The sequence below is a fragment of the Argopecten irradians genome, chromosome 8 (assembly GCF_041381155.1).
Source record: "Argopecten irradians isolate NY chromosome 8, Ai_NY, whole genome shotgun sequence".
Taxonomy (NCBI): domain Eukaryota; kingdom Metazoa; phylum Mollusca; class Bivalvia; order Pectinida; family Pectinidae; genus Argopecten; species Argopecten irradians.
In genome coordinates, this window is record NC_091141.1 from 20,940,828 (window position 1) to 20,956,664 (window position 15,837).

The window sequence follows — 15,837 nt, forward strand, 5'->3', positions numbered from 1 at the left end:
CATAGGTAACTACGATTTTCCAGGCTTAGTTAGCAGATTTTGAAATCTTAATAAGCAGTCAATAAGATAGTAATAACATGGTTGCTAAGGTAACGACCTGTTATGTGTAGAAAAGTGTATAACTCAGATATGACCACTGCTTTCCTTGTGATTAAGCAAGTCTTTCTTGTGCTTGTAACTTTTAAAACATTTCTCACATAAAAACGGCTTCTCTTGTGAGTGACTTCGCATATGCCTTAACAAATGAGCATTGCTTTGGAAAAACTTTCCACAAGTTGGACACCCGGGGCTGTCCGAGATCCCAGTCTTGGATTCATGGATTCTCATGTGGAACTTGTATCCTGAGGGCGAAAAGAAGCCCTTATCACACTGCTGGCAATAGGCCACCATGCCAGACGAATGCGCCTCCATTTCATGACGAAATTTTGCTTTCCTATCACTGAACACTTCGCCACAAATTTTACACCTGACCTTCACAGGAACTTTTTTGTGCTTTTGATTCAACACTTGGGGACTAATTAATGATTGCACATCACCTTCTCCAGCACTAAAAGAAACGAGTGACGAGGAATCAAGCAGAGGGTCCACTCCTAGAAAGGAAGAGAGGAAAGGGTGTTATGAAAATTAAATCCCTGATATAACATACAATTCCGAAAATCATTCGGCATGAAAAATCATCTACACAACACTTTATTATGAATAGAATTTCACCAACAGCGTTTTGGAAGTCCAGTTCAGAGTATAACCTATCCCAGAAGAACCTGCACTGCTCCCACAATTGTTTTTATGAGATCTAATAATGGAGTTCAGAAAACAGTAAAACCTTTAGTGTAATCTAATAAATGTACAGGATTTAGTTTCTCTCTGAATGCATCTAAAAGTCCACATCATGTGACGCAAAACAATTCAGTTTGCGCTGGTGTTTTTGTAGGTCTTGTTTGCGTTTGTATGACCTACCACACTTGTTACAAACATTTGGTTTCTGTACCGAGTGACAAGTCATGTGTCGCTCCAGGTGACAGAAAAGCGACAGTTCTCGTGTACAGTACTTGCACCTGAATACCTGTCTATAGCCTTCAGAGACTGGGTGACATGTCATATGAGCTTTAAAAGCGTCCTGGGAATAGAAATCTACCCCACAGTGCACACAGACCCCCACAGCACTTCTAGAGTGTACAGCCATGTTATGAATCGTCTTTTTTTCCTCATCATCAAAAACTATTTTACAGCTATCACACCAGACACTTCCCGACAGTGTATTCAGTGTAGGATGAACAAAGTTTCTCTGCTCTTCTCCACCCAAATCTAAATCTCCTACGCAAGAAAAACTCTGCCCTCGGGAAGATTTGTCAGCCGTGAACTTTGACCCTGAGGTTGTCGACGGTCCTCCAATACATTCCTTGTTCATGTCAAAATGTACTGGATAACCACCTACAATAGAATAATATTTTCTGTTTAAAAAGCTTTAGTTTCACATCCTTAATGGTTTTATTCTGAATTTGCATATTACAGTGTTATCTGCCCTTGCGGGTAGGTATTGATTGTGACGTCATGTGTTTGCGAGTGTAATGTCATAAGTTTCGGAGAAAACAATGTGAATTGCGCTCACAAAATAATGACGCAACAATCGATACATACCCGCAAGGGAGGTAACTCTGTAATATGCAAAGACGGAATATCTTAACTACACTGACAACTATGCTTAAATGTAACCAAACTATCCACAATATTCACTCGTTATATGTAGGACTTTGATCAGGTTTTTTATTATTTCGACCATTACATACTACTAATTATTACAGCTCGCTCTTTGACTTTGTCAAAGCATTAAATTTGTAGCAGATGAGGCTGCTACTGGACAATTTTTACGTATATGGCGATTGAGGTCCGACTGATGTTTGTACGACCTGCCACAGTATTCACAAACTTTCTGTTTCTCAAAGGAGTGCCTGTGCATGTGTCGCTCAAGATAAGAGAAGAACTGAAATGCCTTGCCACAAAACTTGCACTGTAGTGATTGTCGTGGCTGGTTAGGACCATCACACAACTGATGTGTTTGCATGTGAAGTTTAAATGCCTCGTGAGATTTGTACTCCTTTCCACAAAGACTACATACACCTACAACTTGTTCTAGCCTAGTGTTATTTTTCGGGTGAAACACGGAATCGTGCCGATCTTTACTGATCTGGTCTTCCAGTAGTAATTTACAAATCCCACAATAAGGTCTTTTTGAGGTCTGATTTTCAAGGAAATCCTGGTCTACAGCTCTCACAGCTTGTTGACACGAATGACCTTGAAAATCTTCCATACTAGCAAAACACTGGCCACATGAAGAACATGACTTGTCTGTGGTGAACTTTGACCCCCAGTCAGATGGTCCTCCCAAACTTTCTTCTCTCATGTCAAAATATACTGGGTTACGTCCTAAAACAAAACAAAAATGTTCTTTTGAAATGTCATAGTTCTAGAGTTAAAGTAACCCATAATCTGATAAATTCTAGTCCCCACTCCATATCAATTGATACAGAAAACATTGTAGTATTTGACTAATATTTTTTAAGATTTAAAATTTATTTCTCCTTTTAAAACATAAATCTTTTGTCAAGAATTTGGAAAGACTTTTTCTAATTAGTCTGAAGCTTGACTGCATTTGACTGTCATTGCAAACCTGACATCTATCCTGAGGATGTACAACTACCAGACTATTCCTATAAAGATCGGTGTCTCTCTGTGGTATCATGGCCTTGGAAGACACGAGTGTATCTTCAGGTCATATTTTTGCTTGTAGGATTTTCCACAGGTCACACACACATATGGGCGCTCGTCAGAATGGTTTTTCATGTGTCTACGAAGGTGAGAACCAGAGGTGAAAAACTTGCCGCAATGACAACACTCATGACAGTTGTTGGTGTTACCCTGAGACCTCTCGTGACTTTTCTGGTGACACCTGAACCCCCACATAGACTTAAAGCTTTTATTACAGATACCACAAGTAGCTACTACAACACTCTCACTCGTACAACTCTCCTCGTGAGACAACTTCAGGGCTTTTGTGGCAAGTTGGAGATTACACTTGGAACAGTAAAAAGATGGCACTTGATTTTTAACACAAGGGTGATCTTGAAAATCTTGGCTATACAAGAATTGTCCACATCTATAGCAGGGTATGTCAGGCTGACCAACCTTGGATTCGGGGTCATTAAACAGCCCCAGCGACATGTCAGGGGCAGACAACTCCTGGCCTAAAAAATAAACAAAGACAAATAAGTTGTCTATCTTAAAGGACAATCCCATTAATAGCATAAAGATCATGCAGAAATGCAAACAAATTGCTGTAGTTTTCTATCATGAAATACATAAAATGAATATTGCCAGGGTTCTTGTTAAAAGTTGGTTGCCGGCAAAAACAGCCGTGTATTTCCTTGCTTACAACCGGCAATTGTCAGAAATAAATATTGGCCACCACTGGGGCCTGTAGCCCCCAACCACCTATAAGTAATTTTCAACCATCTATCAAAAAACTTAGCAAGAACCCTGATTGCAGTAAAAAGGTAAATTGAAACAAGACACAATGTAAGAATGCCATCCAAGATCACTTCCCCTTTCAGTTCTAGGCCTGATCCTCCATCCCGTGGCAAGTGTGCTTCTTTAAAGCAAATTTATGTTTATACGACCGTCCACAACCAGAACAGGAGAAAGGCCGCTCTGACGAGTGACTGATCAAATGTCTGTCCAAATAGAATGAAGTTTGGAAAAACTTTCCACAAATTTTACACTGAAAACTTGAGTCAGTTATACCGGCAGACCTCTCATGGAGTTTCATATGGTAACGAAAACCCTGCACAGACTTGAAACTTTTATCACAGGTCTTACACGTGCCGGCAACATTGTGCTCTATCTGATGTGCTTGTGTCTCGTATCCATAGTAACTCATCGCTATGGAAACTTAGGCCACAAATAGCACAAATCTTTCCAAAAGACTTTTCTATAAATCCTTTTACAACATTGGGCCCCAAAGCTCTGCTTTCCACTGAACCTACAAAGACACCAAACAAACACCCTGTAAATATTTCTGTCAAAACATTTCTTTCTTTGACGATAAATCAAAAGGGGCAAATAGATATAAGGGGAAAAAATATTCTAATACGATAGACACTAGATACCTCATCACAAACTCCAAATTTGGTTAAGAATGTTTCATTGAAAGGATAAATAGCAGGTATACATTAGTTTGACACTGATCAACCTACTTAGGACACAAAATCTTTCCCAGGACAAGCATGTTTCTTTAAAGCAAATTTATGTTTATAAGCCCGACCACACATGGGACATATAAATGGCCGTTCCGACGAGTGACTTCTCATATGTCTCTCCAGATAGGACAGAGACTGGAAACTCTTGCCACACACCTCACAGGCACAGTTGGAGTCGGCGAGTCCGACCGATCGTTCATGGAGCTTCATATGGTACTTATACCCCCAGTTAGACTTGAAACTTTTCTCACACGGCACACAAACGCCCACAATATCGGGATGTTCTTGTGACTGATGTCTCAACTGATCATCTTTATTACCAAAACTAACACCACAGGTAATACAATTAATCTTTCCTCGCGGCATTTCTAACAATTCGTCTAGAACACCGGACTCAAATGTTCCGTCCTCCATTGAACCTAGAATGACACAAAGTAATGCCTTGTAAGTATATCTGACTCTGATAGATAAAGTGAAGTTAATTTTTAGTAATCTCATCAGATTTTAAACAATATATTCATATGGTAAGGTAAAACCTCACAACATTCATCCCTTCAAACACATTTGAACTATTCTAAATCAAAGGCTGTCACAGTCCATTATGAATTTTCAAAAGTGAATTAGTTTAATCAAAATGGCAGCTACAAATCAACTACAACTTGATCATGAAATGTTTTTAAGATTTCAGGCATTTTAATTACAAGGTCCTCAGAAGTTTATCATCAGATCGCGAGACTAATGGCCGTCAAACTGCTGAGTGAGTTTGCTTAAAACAAGCCGCTTGGTGCATCTTTAAGCCACTACTATGTTTGTACGAGCGGCCACACCTTTGACAGGCATGTGGCCGCTCCGTGGAGTGGCTCTTTAGGTGTCTTTGTAGATAAAACGAAGACTGGAAGAATTTTCCACAGATTTTACACTGACAGCTTCCGCTTGTTTTGCCTAAAGAGCGTTGATGACTTTTCTGATGGTATCGGTAGCCCCAGATAGATTTGTATGTCTTCCCACAGATATTACATGTGGCTACCACATTTTTACTACATTTGTGTACGGTTTCCATGTGTGCCATTTTCTCATACTCTGTATTAAAATTAACATTACAACTTTCACAGAACAGTCCGGACAACTGTTCACTGATCTGTTTCCGGTCAGCCCCATGTACTAGAGACAAGTGATTTAACTGTTCATGTTCAGTGTTGAAGTGAACACCACACGTTTTACAACTAAATCCCGACATTTGACTTGTTGAATCGTGTATGCCCTCTACAACATAGGAGACCATGGTATTGTCGTCCATGTAACCTACAACGACACCAAACAAAGTCCTGTCAATGTTTTACTGTTAATCATAAGCACACAAAATAATACAAGACATGCGCTTCCTGTAGTACAAATTAGTTATTCATGCTACAGTGAACCTATATGTTCTATAACTTAAAACTTAGGGTCAGTAAAACCCTGCTCTTTGAAGTCCTCAGGAAGTTTCCAAGGGGGCTCTATAACATTAGAAACGCGACACTGATGAACCTTTAGACCGTTATTGTGCTTATAAGACTTGCCACACTTTTCACACTTGAATGGTTTATCCTCCGAGTGACAGCGCATGTGACGACGAAGATGAGACACGGACTGACAGAATTTCCCACAGACAAAACATTTAAAACACTCATCTGGCTGACCAAGAGATATGGCATGTATCTTCTTATGACACTTAAATCCCCACAGAGATTTGAACTCTTTATTACACAGATGACATGTTGCCACCACCGACGAGTCCCCACATTTTGACGGACTACTTTTCGACTCGTTCCCCATATTTACGTTACTATAACTAGTGTATTTGGTATGCAGGCCCATAAAGCTGTCCAGATAGAGAGAGCTGCTTTCCAATTCTGGCATTACGTTCTGCCCTACAAATACAAGAACAAAATTCTTTTAATGAATTGGTTATGTACCTATTTCAAACTTGGAATTCCCATTAACATTTTGTTCCTCTTATCATTTCCTTATAAATCTATATTTTGAATTCCAAAAACTTTGGATAACATTTGCATCAAATATTTCCAAAGACCTATTGTTTATTTTCGGCGAGACATGAGTGAATTTTCAAATCACAGTTATGTTTGTAACCACGCCCACACTTGTTGCAGACAAACGGGCGATGGTCAGAATGACATCTCATGTGCTGACGAAGGCGAGACTGTGTAGGGAAGAAGTTTCCACAGGTCTCGCACTTAAAACAGTCCCTAGTCTTCCCTAAGGAAATGTCATGCTGCTTCTGATGGGTCTTAAAGCCCAACGCAGTTTTAAATCCTTTTCTACAAATATGGCAGAATGCCTTTAGACTGTGAGTTACTTCATCGTGCTTTAATTTAGCAACTTCAGTGCCAAAATCTACACCGCATATCTGACAAAACGAAAGCCTAATGTCGAATTGTCCCATCTGGAAACCTAATGCTTGTCCCGAGTCATTAAAGGTCTGCTGATCTCCTACAAATAAAAAACAAAACGACAACCGTTTGAAATTGTCAACGCTTTTCTTTTAATTATGACAATATGAGATATACAATAGATGAACTTTTACACCAATATTTCGTTAGAACTTTTCTTTGGGAGTCTAACTGAATACATTATGTATTATGTAAATTTTAATCTGCCTTTGTGACCACTTTAGTAGAACAATCATTTGATAAATAATACCACTTTCTTGGGGTCCAAAACTGTCAATCTGCGGGTTTTATTTGTTTATGGAAAAGGTGCAAACATGCATCTTGAGATGACAGTTGTGCTTGTAAGAGCGTCCACATTTATTACAAACAAACGGACGCTCCTGAGAATGACAACGCATGTGCTGACGTAACTGTGCGTTAGTAGGATAAAATTTACTACATATCATACATTTAAAGCACTTGTCAAGTTTACCGACAGAAATGTCATGAAATTTCATGTGACATCGATATCCCCATATAGACTTAAATTGTTTTTTACAAATCTCGCAAGTGGCTACAACAGGACTTTTAGACAACTGGTTTTTATAAAACGAACTTTCATCAAACTGAGGTACAGAGAAGGAAGAATTGGCTGTATCCATAGATCCTACAGGGTGGTCTCTACCAAAATACGAGTGCGCGTCGTGGACCGCATTCTGTCCTACAAATACAAGAATATACTTCTATAATTAACCGTTAAAAAAAAAAATCTAAATGGCGTTTACCTAGATCCATCACACAACAAAAGATTCATTTCTTTTATTTATTCAAACAAGAATAACGGAGATAAACAGGTTACTAATCATTATAGAAAAACAAGAAAACACTATTTGTGTTGACATATTCATAACTATTTCTGTCCTTTATACATCAGCATAACAAAAACAGGTCATTCCACCAAAACTTCAGTCTTTTCTATAACCTTTGACTCTACCATTTACACCTGTGGTGTTAGTCCTGGACAGGAATGGATTTTCAGGTCACATTTGTGTTTATATGCACGGCCACATTTATCACAGGTGAACGGTCTGGATTCGGAATGACAACGCATGTGTCGACGTAGATGCGACACAGACTGACAAAACTTGCCACATTCCATACACTTGTAACAATCATCAATTTTCCCAGCAGATATGTTGTGGATTTTAGAATGACACTTGTAGCCCCAAAGAGACTTAAAATCTTTGAAACAAATATTGCAAGTAGCGACGACCTTGTCAGTTGACATTGGTTCATTGAATCTTAATTGGGCTTTTGTTTTGTAATCAGCCAAAAAGTTATCAAAATATTCGGCATTAACATTCGGAGCGCTGGTGGAATCCATGGGGTTATAGAAAGAGGACACATCAGAGTCTGGAGTTATGTTCTGGCCTACAAATACAAGAATAAGATCTCTTAAATTATAGTCAACCCATTTAAGGCATTTTACATACACTCAGTTGAAAACTAAAAGTATAGTATATTCTTTGATGATGTATATCATCATACACTCAGTTGAAAACTAAAAGTATAGTATATTCTTTGATGATGTATATCATCATTCAACATTTCATTACATGTAGATGAACTCATTACATGTAGATGAACTCCTCTGATTCAACATTGTATCAATCTTCATTTACAATATATAAGCCTGTAATTGTCTGTAAAGTTCATGTATGGTATCACCCTGGTATATTTCTGCTAAAACACGCTCTTACTCAGGTTATTGTTCAGTCTGGGTTATTTTTTGGCCTGTCGTCAGAGTTGTTTAGCAAGCGCTGGCGAAGTCTTGCCATAGTTCCCAATTCACATTTGAATTTCTCATTGCGCTTTCCCTGTAATATCTCGTGTCCCTTGATATGACAATTGTACAACCACAAAGATTTAAACTCTCTTTGACATATTGTACAAGTAGCTACAATTCCATAACCACAAGACGTCTGGAAATTTGTATAATTAGCTACACTGTTTGGATAACATGTTTCCGAAGAACCTCTGGGTAAATTCTCAGAACATTTCAGAACCCCAGGCCATTCAGTCTTGACAATGGAGTGATGAGGATTTTCTCCTACAAATGAAATAAGATGGATTTGTATAGCAGAGTTCAATTTTTGAGACAAGTCATGCTATTACTATCCTAACACATGCGGTCCCGTTACTCATGCCAACCTTTCAGCTGTAACCACTCCTGCTTTTCACAAATCACTGAATGCCTTCACCAGTACACATATGTGTTTTGAGGCCACAGTTATGTTTGTATGCCCGGCCACACTTGTTACAGCTGAACGGCCGTTCGTTAGAGTGACACCTCATGTGCTGACGAAGTCGTGCCTTGGTAGGGTAAAAGTTTCCGCACACCAGACATTTAAAACTGTTGTCAACTTTACCCACAGAAATGGCGTGTATCCTAACATGACATTTGTAACCCCATACAGATTTAAAACCTTTCTGACATATAGAGCATACAGCTACTGTTGGCTTATCACACTCATTTCTACTTTCACTTTCATTACAGAGGCCCATGTTTACATCCAGATTTCCCATAAAGCTGTCGGCCATTACAGGGGAAGAATCCTTATCGGGGTAAATAACGTGGCCTACAAGTAAAGAACAACATCGACTTTAATAGAAAATTTGATGTAAATACACTAAATTACAAGACAAGATTAAGGAGATTAAACTCTTTCACATGTTTTATATTTTGATGAAGCATATCAATAAGTAATCTCAGTATTATATTCCTATAACACATGCCACAGTTAATTACAGAGCCTTTTCACTCTGAACATTCTGAACTTTTATTGGTCACTACTTTTGCTTCTAGTCGCTTCTTTTTAGGACAGTTATGACGCTCTAGCTTGCTTCTACATGGATACGTGCGTCTGCACTTGAAGCAGATATACGGCCGCTGTTCATTGTAATAAAGTCCACACGAGGCACACTCAAATGTGGCTTTGCTCCCAATGTTGTGGTACCCGAACCCCGCACTCTCCCTACACGTACCACACAGAGATTTTATAGCTTGAACCCCTGACTCGTCATTAGATTTCACCAAAGTGTTCTCTATAAGAACTCCTCTGCTTTCTAAATTCCCCTCAGCAGATTCTATTGGTGGTGTCGATCCAAACTCATCTTGTATACCCTCATATACCGCTAAAAAATAAACAAAACATAAATCTTAACTCGTGGATTTATTGGAAAAGATAATAACTTACAAGATTTTAATACAACGTACAAGAAACAACTATGATCATTTGTACATGACAACACCTTATATTTCACAGACTATCACCGGATCATCTCTACTATTCTCTACCACTCATCTACGTAGAAGGCCCATGACATGTATGAATTTTTAGACCATTATTATGCTTGTAGGATCGTCCACATAATTTGCATGTGAATGGCCTGTCCTCGGAATGACTTCGCATGTGTTGACGAAGTCGAGAGACTGTCGGGTAAAAGTTGCCACAGAAGGTACACTTATAGCAGTTTTCTGTTAACCCGTATGATATCCCGTGCTGTTTCATATGGTAGCGGTACCCTAACACAGATCGGAAACCCTTTCTACATGTCCCACAGAACGCCTTTACACCATGTATTTCTATATCGTGTTTTGATTTCGAGTTTTCATCAGGGAAGATTAGGCTACAATTTTCACACCTCAACTGTTGACTTTGACTTCCGAAATCAATTCCATGTCTAGCCCCGAGTACGGGAGAGTCTGTGTACTCCCCTACAAACAGATAAACAGAAAGCATTCAACTGTAAACCAAACAAATATCACTGAAGAAATCAAAGATAGTACAGCAATTGATGTTTCCTATTTCTATCAATATCTACAAACTGCCGTTTAGCTTCGACAAATGTGCTTCATCAATGCAAAGTTATGTTTGTAGGCTCGGCCACACTTGCTGCAGGTATAGGGCCTCTCTGAGGAATGCCGCTTCATGTGTCGACGTAGATGTGACGGCGACTGGAAATACTTCCTACAGAAATAACACTCGACACAGTTGTCAGTATTACCGTGTAATATCTCGTGAGTTTTCATGTGACACCTATATCCCCAAACTGACTTGAAACCTTTACCACAAACTTGACAATGGGCAACAAGGTTTTCTGAACTTTCCTGGCATTCATGTTCATGTTGTAACTTTGCTGTTTCAGTTTCAAAAGTTACGCCACAGTTTCTACAGGTTAAAGCCTGCTCTGAACTTTGACCTTTTGAGGTTGTCTCACTTCTGTCACCTCCAAAGGTCACGACCTCTGCTACACGACCTCGAGAGGTCTTGGCCAGTTCTGGCTTTATGCTCACCCCTACAACGAGACAAGAATTGTAGTTTTACTCTACTATTGGTTTTGTGAGCAGATAATAGAATCAATGAAAAAATAAAACTACATTTATTACTTAATTTTTTTTCTAAAGAATTTCTTTTATTCAAATAAAAATCCAAAACTTGGAAAAAATGTTAAGGATATAACTTAGTGACATGAAACTCTTTTTTTAAAAGTTTCAAAACACACAGAAAATGTTTAAGTGGATGAAATCCCACTCTTTACAGCATTGTTTCTAAACACAGTTCCAGTCTACCATGATTGTCTGATTAACACATATCAGTGGCAGTGATGTGTACTTAGGGCAGTCTTGTATTTATAAGACCTTCCACACTTATTACAGGTGAAAGGCTTCTCGGACGAGTGACTGCGCATGTGTCTCTGTAAGTGTGCGAAGGTCTGGAAGTACTTCCCACAGTGGGCACACATAGGACACTGTGGATTACCCTGCATGGACTGGTGTATCTTTTGGTGTACCTCGTACCCCCAGGCTGACCTGAACCCCTTATTACACTCCATACAAAAAGCCACTAACTCAGAACTATGTTTCTCTATATCGTGTTTGTCCTTCTCCTTCTGATTCTTTAAGAATATTCCACACTGTTTACACTTTGTCTGTCGTTTCATACTAGTGCTCATACTAGGTCTGTGGAATCCACGGAAACGCACATGTGACCTTTGTGCTGTGGCCATTGTCAGATCAAACGGAACCTTGTTGGCATCACTCCCTAATTGTTCGTAGTCTGAGCCTGTTTCAGTGGCTATAAAGAAAACAAACAAATTTAGTCCCATGAATGTTTACATTCTCTATTTCCCAACGCAACATTTATTACTATTGACTAATAGAGCATAGGACTCCACATAGGAATCCTAAATCTTAAGTTTCCAACCTTGACATGAACAATTCAAGTATCATGCTTGCACTTAAATTTTGAGTGTTAGTTTTAACAATGAAGAAACTCATCACAAAGCACCACTCATTAAACACGCCATTCATAAATCTACAAATGATCCCCATCATTTAAATGTTTGTGTTCATCGATGTAAATAACTTCCTCAGAAACACGAGGATTTGGACGACATGAATGACTAATCAATCCCTCTCGATGTTTATACGACTTGCCACACACCCCACAATAGAAGGGTCTGATGGACGAATGACTTTTCTGATGGCGTAACAAATGAGCCTCAGTCTGAAACTTGCGTCCACACACATCACACGAGGCACACTTGGTACTGTCATTGGAGGAATCATGCATTCTCTCGTGTAAACTTAGACCCCAACCAGAGTAAAAACTTTTACCACAGTGTTTACAAAATCCTATAAAGCCACAGCCATGTACAATCATCTGGTGCTCTGCACTTTTCCGCTTCTCCGCAAACGTCAGTCCGCACGGCTTACATTTAAAGCCCATATCACCCACACTGATGTGGAGTTTCTTGTGAATCTGAAGCTTTTTCTTGGAGGAGAAAAGATCACTACAGTGGAGACAGACATACTGCTTACATAACTGGGACTGGTCCTGCTCTGAGGTCAAATTAAGGTCAACTGAGCTTGGATCTATCTCCCACGGAGAATGGGCGGGGCCTATAAAACACAAAAATATACTCATTCAAATATCTCTTGTTGACTACCACCTCATCATAAAGATAAACCCTTTTCCTCACAGAAGACACTGAATACTGATTTATGATTCCTTTAGTTTACTTAACACAAATTTACTAAAACAAAATTTACGAAAGTTCGATAGCCACCAACTGAACACTTGTCATAATCAAAATTACTAGTCTTTTCCCCCTACAATATTGGCCTTAGTTTGACTGCTGTGGTCGGCACACGTGTCCATCAAAGCCTTCCTTATGTTTATATGACCTTTGACACACCACACAAACAAACGGCCTTGACCTCGAGTGGCTCTTCATGTGTCTCTGTAAATGGTTCTCAGTTTGGAAGTGTTTGTCACACACTGTACACACAGGGCACCACTTGTTACCCCTGGAGTCTGGGTGAAGCCTCTGGTGTAGACTAAGACCGCCACTCGACCGAAAACACTTGGTGCAGTGTCGACAGAAAGCCACATACCCCATTTTGTGGACATCCATTAAATGTTTAGCTCCCGAGTTTCTACAGGGCAGTAGTATATTACACACGACACAATAGAAACCATTATCTGACACGTGGGAGGGTAAATGATTATGAAGGTCGTTTGCCGTGTAGAACTTTTCCCTACAAGCGGGACAATCATGTTTACCAAACATATCCTGATGCGAGTCTTCAGGTTCTACATTGTTAGTCGGAAAACTATTTTCCGGACCCCAGCTCGCGTAGCCTAAAAAGATAAACAAAATGTGTCAGGATTGGGAACTTTTATTTTATCCTTTTAAATCTTTATCAAGTCAAATGATACGTGAATCCCTCTTAATTTTGAACATACAGAACCTATAACTCTTATAAGAGTCCATATGAAAGTTTGAGATTAATTGATACTTGATACAGGAACACACACGTGACTTTGTAAGTTTTTCTTGTGTTTGTAGGATTTCCCACAAGTGGTACACAGAAAGTTTCTGGCATCCGAGTGACTTCGCTCATGAATCCTGAGCAGACTTAGACACGTGAAATACTTTCCACATGTCTGACACTGGTCCAGACCGGATTTATCTCCGTGGCAACGCCGATCGTGAAGGTTGGCCCCAGATTGAGATTTGAACCCCTTACCACATTCAACACATATTGCCACATAAGCAGTGTCATGTTCACTTTTAAGATGCCGGCCAAGTTCCGGTTTACTACTAAAGTGAACACCAACACACAACGGACAGATCTCTATAGGTTGAAAGGCGGCTTGACTTTGGTCACCTGTAGACTGATGGTACAAAGCATTGAAAGCTGGGTCCTGCCCATATAGGCTAGGTGCATCTTCACCGTAGTAACTCGCGCCAAGCTCAGCTCCTAGGTAAAACAAGAAAGAAGTTTCTACAATACTGTAACTTGCACCTAGCTCAGCTTCTAGGTAAAACATAGAAGTTTCTGATTTACATAACTGCCCATCTTAATGTCTTTGACAAAGAAACGAAATGATACCAGACTGTCAGGTTTGATGATAAAGATTAAAGATCATGCATCACTCTCCAGGATCTGATCAAAACTTTTACTACTCTCTAATTAAAATTCTGATTCACATTACAGAAAATAAAAGAATCATTGTGGTGGTGCAAGTCATTTTTTACAGTTGTGGTTTATAAGATCGTGTTTAGTTTTGTACGTCCTTCCACACGGGTAGCATATAAATGGACGCTCCCCCGTGTGAATCCTCTCATGGATCGCCAACCGACTTTTACACAGGAATGGTTTCTCACAGTACTGACACTTGGGGAAATTGTTTCCAGCTTTGCTGTGATACATCTTATAATGCATCCTGTATCCACTGTTGGTCTTAAAGCCTTTCACACAGTGGTCACAAAACGCCACATACTCGGTACTGTGTACACTCAATATGTGCTCTTTGTAACTCTCTTTGTCTCTGTAAGCAATGCAGCATAGTTTGCAGAGATAACGCTGGCCGAATGTTTGATCATCGATTGGTTGGATAGTAGAAATCTGTCTGAGACAATCATTGGATGGTACCTCAGCTTTTATCTCCAAGCCTAGACAACAGACAGAAAATTACTCAGAACGACGTCAATGTTAAGTTAATATCAGGCCGAGGTTTCAAAAATATTCCTTAATGAAAAAACTTCTTAACTTAAAATTCTTCATATGACAGCATTACAGAAATTAAGGAGCATATCTTAAGGACCATTTGCTGCTATAATGCTTTGGAGAATTTAAAATTAAGAAATGTTAAGAAAAACTTCAGTAACAACTTTTATTTTACACGAGAGCCTACATAACAGAGGGATAAATACACGCCCAACTTCACACTGATACATGACAGCATTGAACATTTTGGTTGCCTTGTGGGTAGTCTACAAAAGCCGATAGTTAATTTTTTCAAATGTTTCAGTCATCCCAATTACATTTTTTTTTGCTTCGAAAATCTAAAATCAGTTTCATTCTAGCATTTATGTGTACTTGCAATTATGATCAAGCAAGTCACGTTTCTGTTTGTAAGATTTGCCACAAGCTTTACACAGAAAAGGTCTTTCACCCGTGTGGCATCTCTCGTGTATCACCAACCGACTCTCACACGGAAACTGCTTGCCACAATATTTACACTTAGGAAAGTTGTGCTCAATTGTGCTGTGGTACATTTTACAATGAGTCTTGTACCCGTGCACAGACTTAAAACCTTTAGCACAGTCGTCACAAAAGGCGAGATACTCTAGACTGTGAACAGACATGGTGTGCTCCTTGTAAGTCTGCTTGTCTTTGAACACTAAGGAGCAGAACTTGCAGAGAAAGCACTGGCGTGTGGTACCAATACCACTATCACCTGCAGAGACTTGAGGCGTGTTCATCGTCCCTATATAATAGAGAGAAAACTCAAGCTCAGTCGTTTTCATGCAAAGCGTATATTTTACTGAACTCTAAAATCATCTGTTTTCAAACAAATATCAACTTTTATTTCTTGTAAAACTTACATCAATGAACATATAACTTGATGTGAAAATGCAGAAGTATTTTCTTATGCTCAGTTTGAAGTTACAATACAAAACCAACTAATATGAACCTGACATGCTATACATTACATAGCAATAATAAGGCAGGTCTAGTTGAATGTTGCTTGGTCAGTTAGATTAACTTCTATTAACAGTCAGGGTCCTTAATGTTTTGG

The 15,837-nt window shown here is 39.2% G+C and overlaps 1 protein-coding gene across 12 annotated transcripts in view; it reads right to left on the reverse strand.

Moving 5' to 3' along the window:
• The window catches only part of LOC138329643 (uncharacterized), a 92,289-nt gene that overhangs the window by 64,961 nt on the left and 11,491 nt on the right, over positions 1–15,837 (reverse strand). The window contains exons 5-7 of one of the 12 annotated variants that reach the window (XM_069276764.1): positions 13,312–13,389; positions 12,363–12,647; positions 11,056–11,820 (exon numbers count right to left, since the gene is read on the reverse strand). The exons of 6 other annotated variants lie outside the window; for them this stretch is intronic. In XM_069276764.1, the coding sequence (XP_069132865.1) occupies positions 11,339–11,820; positions 12,363–12,647; positions 13,312–13,389 (845 nt within the window). In that variant the 3' untranslated portion in view covers positions 11,056–11,338. Of the gene's footprint in view, positions 1–596; positions 1,432–1,452; positions 2,425–4,699; positions 5,556–11,055; positions 11,821–12,362; positions 12,648–13,311; positions 13,390–14,028; positions 14,708–15,276; positions 15,526–15,837 lie in introns of those variants that run through there. 5 more of the 12 variants (XM_069276765.1, XM_069276767.1, XM_069276771.1 and 2 more) reach the window with 5 other exon arrangements.